This window comes from Vollenhovia emeryi, unplaced genomic scaffold (assembly GCF_000949405.1).
Source record: "Vollenhovia emeryi isolate VEMERY1.0 unplaced genomic scaffold, V.emery_V1.0 DF939282.1, whole genome shotgun sequence".
NCBI classification, from domain to species: Eukaryota; Metazoa; Arthropoda; class Insecta; order Hymenoptera; family Formicidae; genus Vollenhovia; species Vollenhovia emeryi.
Window position 1 is genome coordinate 375,560 of NW_011967084.1, and position 5,524 is coordinate 381,083.

The 5,524-nt window shown below is 40.9% G+C and overlaps 2 protein-coding genes across 3 annotated transcripts in view; both read left to right on the top strand.

The window, feature by feature from the left end:
* The first annotated feature begins 554 nt into the window (after positions 1-554).
* LOC105559286 (peroxisomal membrane protein PEX16) lies at positions 555-3,317 on the top strand. The gene is made up of 5 exons (XM_012007458.1): positions 555-871; positions 958-1,204; positions 2,094-2,370; positions 2,740-2,843; positions 2,916-3,317. Exons 1-5 carry the CDS (start codon positions 745-747, stop codon positions 3,169-3,171), a joined length of 1,011 nt encoding a protein of 336 aa, XP_011862848.1. The 5' UTR covers positions 555-744; the 3' UTR covers positions 3,172-3,317.
* Positions 3,318-3,596: 279 nt separating this feature from the next.
* The window catches only part of LOC105559287 (trypsin-3), a 4,045-nt gene continuing 2,117 nt past the window's right edge, over positions 3,597-5,524 (top strand). The window contains exons 1-3 of one of the 2 annotated variants that reach the window (XM_012007460.1): positions 3,597-4,052; positions 4,818-4,984; positions 5,249-5,337. In XM_012007460.1, coding sequence (XP_011862850.1) covers positions 4,888-4,984; positions 5,249-5,337 — 186 coding nt within the window. In that variant the 5' untranslated portion in view covers positions 3,597-4,052; positions 4,818-4,887. Of the gene's footprint in view, positions 4,053-4,702; positions 4,785-4,817; positions 4,985-5,248; positions 5,338-5,524 lie in introns of those variants that run through there. The other variant, XM_012007459.1, reaches the window with a different exon arrangement.

Consider the following 5,524-nt stretch of genomic DNA (forward strand, 5'->3'; position numbering starts at 1 on the left):
GGACAGCAGGCAATGATTCTCGGTTCTGTCTACAATGGTCGTAGTCGTAAGAATAATCGACTGTGATTGGTCAATTCTTATCGAGCGACTACGACTACGACCATTGTAGACAGAACCGAGAATCATTGTAGCGGAGGCTTAAGAATTGACCAATCATAGTCGGCTATTCTTACGACTACGACTTTACGACTTCTATGTAGACGAGGCTTTAAGTCTACGGCTACGTCAGTCTTAAGCGCTTAGTCCCAGTCTACAATAGAGATTTAAGCCCTAAGCCTTAAGAAATTGACTAATCACAGTCGCGCATTCTACTCATACTTGACCGTGATTGGCCAATTTCTTAAAGCTTAGGGCTTAAATCATCTATTGTAGACTGGGACTTACGGATAGTTGTCTGCCATCAGCCTTTCGCCATATCTTGTTAGGTAAATTAAGTAGATGTGTGCATCGTACATGCAGGCTCCGCCACTAAAATCCGGACAAAATGCGCAATTTGTTGAAACAAAATTGAAGCCTATCAAAATGCCAGGCAACAGGAATGGGGGAATAGAATTTTTGACTCGTTGGATTCGTCGGAAATTGTCTTCCAGCCAATCCAACGCGATCCGACCATCGAAACAAATCATGGCAGCTTCTACGTGCCCGACGGGATGATGATTTACGTTTTCTTAATGAGATAAGCAGAATTCAACTGTTTACCGGGTACTTCGCTGTAAAGAAAATCTGAGACAACACGACGGCGAGATGGCGAGCTGTGTCAACTCCACGTTAAACAATCTACTCAAGTCCTACAAGAGCTGGATCGTGGCGAATCCGCAGCTACTGACAGACATCGAGGCCACCGTCAGATGTCTGTCTTATTTCAGCTTTGGTTAGAAACACGAGCCGTTCGCACGTCCCGTTCACGCTCCGCTGCCCCGCGCGCGCGAGAGACACTAAAATGTATGCTCTTCGCAGGACAATTCCGCGACTCGACCTTGGCCGTGGAGCTCATTTATTCCATGCCAAATCTAATTGTCCTCTGCAACGACCTGCTCATGTACAGTAGCAGACGCCAGCACTTGAGGATACCCCAGTTCGATTCGAAGATCAAGATCTGGCTGACCGTGGTGGAGTACACCGAGACGCTGCTCGAGGTGTCTGCCAAGAAGTTGTGGGGGCCAAAGGGGAGGTGGTTAATAATTGTAATTGTACAATTGTTCAAGTAAGCATTCGGCGCCTCTTCATTTCGACGGCGTGTCGTCCCTCTCTTGCGCCGATACCACGAATGTGCCACTCGACAAATAGTGTGTGCGACCAAGTAGTGAATACTAGAGGCCTGTTCTTTATTACTGCACTACTGAACTAGTGCAACAAGTTAAAATGAAACAAATAGATTACCTCTCATTCCAACTCATTGCACCAGTGTGCATTCAGGAGTGCAGCAATAAAGAACAGACCCTTGGTAATTGCAGATTTGGAATTTATCAGGATGACAATAATTTCATATACCGAGATACTGTTAGAATTAACAATGTATTTAAGTAAATCCGTTATCGGAGCGGACGTCTCGCACTGAGAGACACTTGTACAGTCTAATGTTATCTAGCCGAATGTCTACACGTCTGCCACCTTCGGCAGTTCAATAGCGACTGACTTTCGTCAACTGTTTTAGCTAAAGCCCGCTGCAGACGATGCTATTTTTCCTGCTGGATTGCTTGCAATTTAGTAAATTACTAGGAATCCTGAATGCTGAGTGGTGCAATGATAGTAATTTACTAAATTGCAAGCAATCCAGCAGGAGAAATAGCATCGTCTGCAACGGGCTTAAGATTCGAAAGATTACATGGAGACGTGTGTTGAGATGGCGTTATCTATTACAAAGAGGAGATTCACGATTCGATGTAAAATGTAATCGGAAACAACGTGAATTGAGCCTAAAGTCTAATCACCGTGTTGTTACGCTGCATTTATTATTTTGGCGTACGGTTGGGGAAAAGAAAAACTCTCGTCCTGCTTTACTTGGGAAATGAGAACTCGTGCATTCGTGGTCTTGGCACAAGAAGGACGTCGAGTCTCCTCTCGCGTTGTCGACCAACGTTTATTTGTTCCAGGTCCATATTGCGACTGTTGTTAATTCATGTGTACAAGGAACGCGTGACGAAGAGCCCGGCGACGCCGCCGCTCAACAGAGACAAGTTCAATAAAACTATCGACAGTGCGCAAGTGAAGGAGGGCTTTACGCTGAAGAGGTCGGGCACCGTTGTTCGAAGCGTAAAATACTCGGCTCCTATAGAGATACGAACGTGGAAGGCTCTGCCTCCTGTCACAGACGAGAATGAGAATTTGACCAAAAACCAGGAATCCGAGAGGAATCTAAAACTAGCTGAGGTAGTTGAAATACAATATACACACGTGCTACATAATGTGATTAATGATAAAAATGCTCAGTGCAATAGAAAAGTCAAAATATATACTGGAATTTATAAAATCAAAGTATTATCACAAATCTCTCATAATAGACACACGTCTGGATTGCTGAATGTTGAAATAGAAATGACAATCGTTGCTAACAATAAGTTTTATTGTACCTTTATAGAAATTTATTCTGACTTGTTATCTATATATTTGCTAGTTTTCTTTCATTGTATTTTCTTATTTTATACGAGTATTTAAAAAATTGATTGTACATATGTTTTATATAATTTCATGATTGTATGCTAATGTGGAAAGAAACATAACAAAATGTATGACTTCTAGAGTCTTTACGTGACAAAGCCACTGCTTCATCTCGGATGTATGTACATTACCAGCCAGAAACGTTGGCCGCCATGGATACTGTCGCTTATTATCGATTTAGCCAGGTAAACATCATAAGCCGTTATACTGTAATCGATAAATCGATCTTCTATATTGGAATATTGTCGTTTGTGCAGCTTAAATGTCTTCGCGCGTTGCGCCAAGAAAGCATTGTTCAGCAAAGAGGAGGAAGAAGAGCTCGTGCGTCGAAGATTGAGCTTGCTGTTGTACATCTTGAGATCGCCGTTCTACGACAAGTATAGCCGCGATAAGATAAACGCGCTGTTTGACACGATATCTACCTCGGTGCCTCTCGCCAAGTACTTGGCGAGTGCCGTTAAAAAGAACTTACCGTATATGCAGAGTACGTACTTTTACATGTGGTCGCGCTAACTCGCCGACGTGGGTACACGAGACGTATAGGCTGGACTCTGCGCAAATGCGAATAATCTAAGCGGGGTTGGGTAGTGTCTAGTTAAAAAGTTAAAAGTTAAGTTAAAAAGTTAAATAATTTTAACTTAACACTTAGTTACATTATAGACTGTTAACTTTTAACTTAATTTAGTTACATTTTATCGGTAACTTTAACTTTTTTTTTGTATTTTCCCTCTGCGGGAAAACTTTTAACTTTGAATTTACCTTTCTTGTAGTTTGTCATGCCATAACCAAAGGTGTCGCGAGCATAGACTTATGTGGGGTCTACAATGCGAGTCGCAGAGTCACAGTCGTAAGAATAATCGACTGTAATTGATCAATTTTTTTTAACTTTTTTATTTTTAACTTAACTTTTAATTCAATTAATTTCATTATGGGTTAACTTGTATCTTAACTAAGTTAAATTTTTAAGACTGTTAATTTAAATTTAACTTGGTTAAAAAACAAAAGTAACTTACCCAACCCTGGATCTAAGCATTCCATAATATCTACGGATGATTGGAGTATCATGGGGCTATGTTATTTTTCTCTGTTATTACTGTTCCAGTATGAATTTTAAGCGATGGTGTTTATGATTGTTTATTTTTCATTAATTTATAGAAATAAATTTATATCAAGGGCAGTGGAAGAGTCGTTTTCTCCTTCAACAATCTCATCAATTCGCTCTGATTAACTTCATTAGCGTCCCGATTAGCACATAAGCGTGAAGCGAAAAGGAGAACGAATACAAGTACGTTTCTCTCACGTTTCCACGGATCTCCCCCGATTTCCGTTGCAGCTTCTTCGCACAGTTCGAACAGTCTTGTCGACACGATCGATAAACGACTAGCGACTTTGACGTACGTATATATATTTCTCGCTTTTATCGATCTGATAAACTTTTTAAGTACTAAATTTTCAGTTCCCTTGATAAATTTGTACGCCAAGCCGGAGTACACAGAAGATGCCGCTTTTTTTTGTAAACCTGATTCCACGCCGTAGCATCCATCGCTCACGTAACAGCTCTTGCCACGAGTGTCAAGTACAGGGCGAGATGATTTATAAATCCATTTGTGAGACAATGCTTCTTACAACATCGTGTTTTACCGCATAATGGTGAATGAGATCAGCGATGCGTGATTCACGATTTGCTCGCACCGGTGATTCCTGATTATTGACCTTCGTCGCCTATTTGTCAATGAGACGGGGATGGCCTTGCTCTTTCTCTCCGCGTCAAGTGGACGCGCGGCTATTTGGATCCGCCGGGAATTCCACCGGGCGCCTATTACCAGCGCACGTACTACTGATTATTTTACACACGTAATTGTAATTATAATCGGAAGCAATTTACTTCTCCGCTCTTTTTTTTTCCATGTGCTAGATATTTTGCACGTAACGTAGCTCGGAGGATCCACCGAGTGACGTTACCGAGAACCATTCGTTTCTAGCGCGCCGTGAAAGGTCATGCATTATATCTCGTCCGGCTGGATGCGCGAACTAATATGTTTCCCTCAAAGTTATAAAAAACGGAAGTGGTGCTTCGCAACGCACTGATGCATTTATGCATATACATATATATGTATATAAATCCTGTAAGTCGCACTTCGTGTTTTATTTGTTGTCAGTCAGTTTCGTCCACAGCGGTGTGTAATCAACTGTTTCTCTCTCTTCTCTCGGCGATCTCGGGTCTTCAAGATGAATAACGTCTTGCTGCTTCTGCTGCCGTTGTGCCAGCTGTTGCAGCAAACACTTGTCTTTGCGCAGATGTCCTTTGACACCTCAATGGCAACAAGTATGCGTTACACTAAATATACATGTATTACGTAAGAGCTTATGAAAAATGAGAAATACTACTAAAATATAAAATATAGTAGAAAAAAATAATATACACGAATAAATTTATCAATTACGTGTATGAGTGAGAAGTGTACCTTGAAGATTACCTTATAGGTATTTAAATGTGTTAAGGTATTAAAAAAATTTCTAAAACGTTAACACATTTCATTTACGAACTATTGCATCAATGTTTCCTGATGTGTTTCATCGTCTTCTGCAGCTGCCATCGTGAATCAGCAGTGTCAGTGCTTCCTTGGAACCAGCTGTCCCACAGGCACCGGCGGCATTGACATCAGAATAGTGAATACGGTAATGCATTTCAGTTAAGAAATTGTTCGGATGCTCCATGTTGGATCAAATGCTGCAGTACCGTGTCTGTAGAAAAATTGGAATGATCAATTCTACATGTAAATTAATTTTATACGAAAATTGAATTGCTCTTTTTAAACATGTAATTTGATGATTGTTGTATTCTGTATATTACCCCAAATAGCAC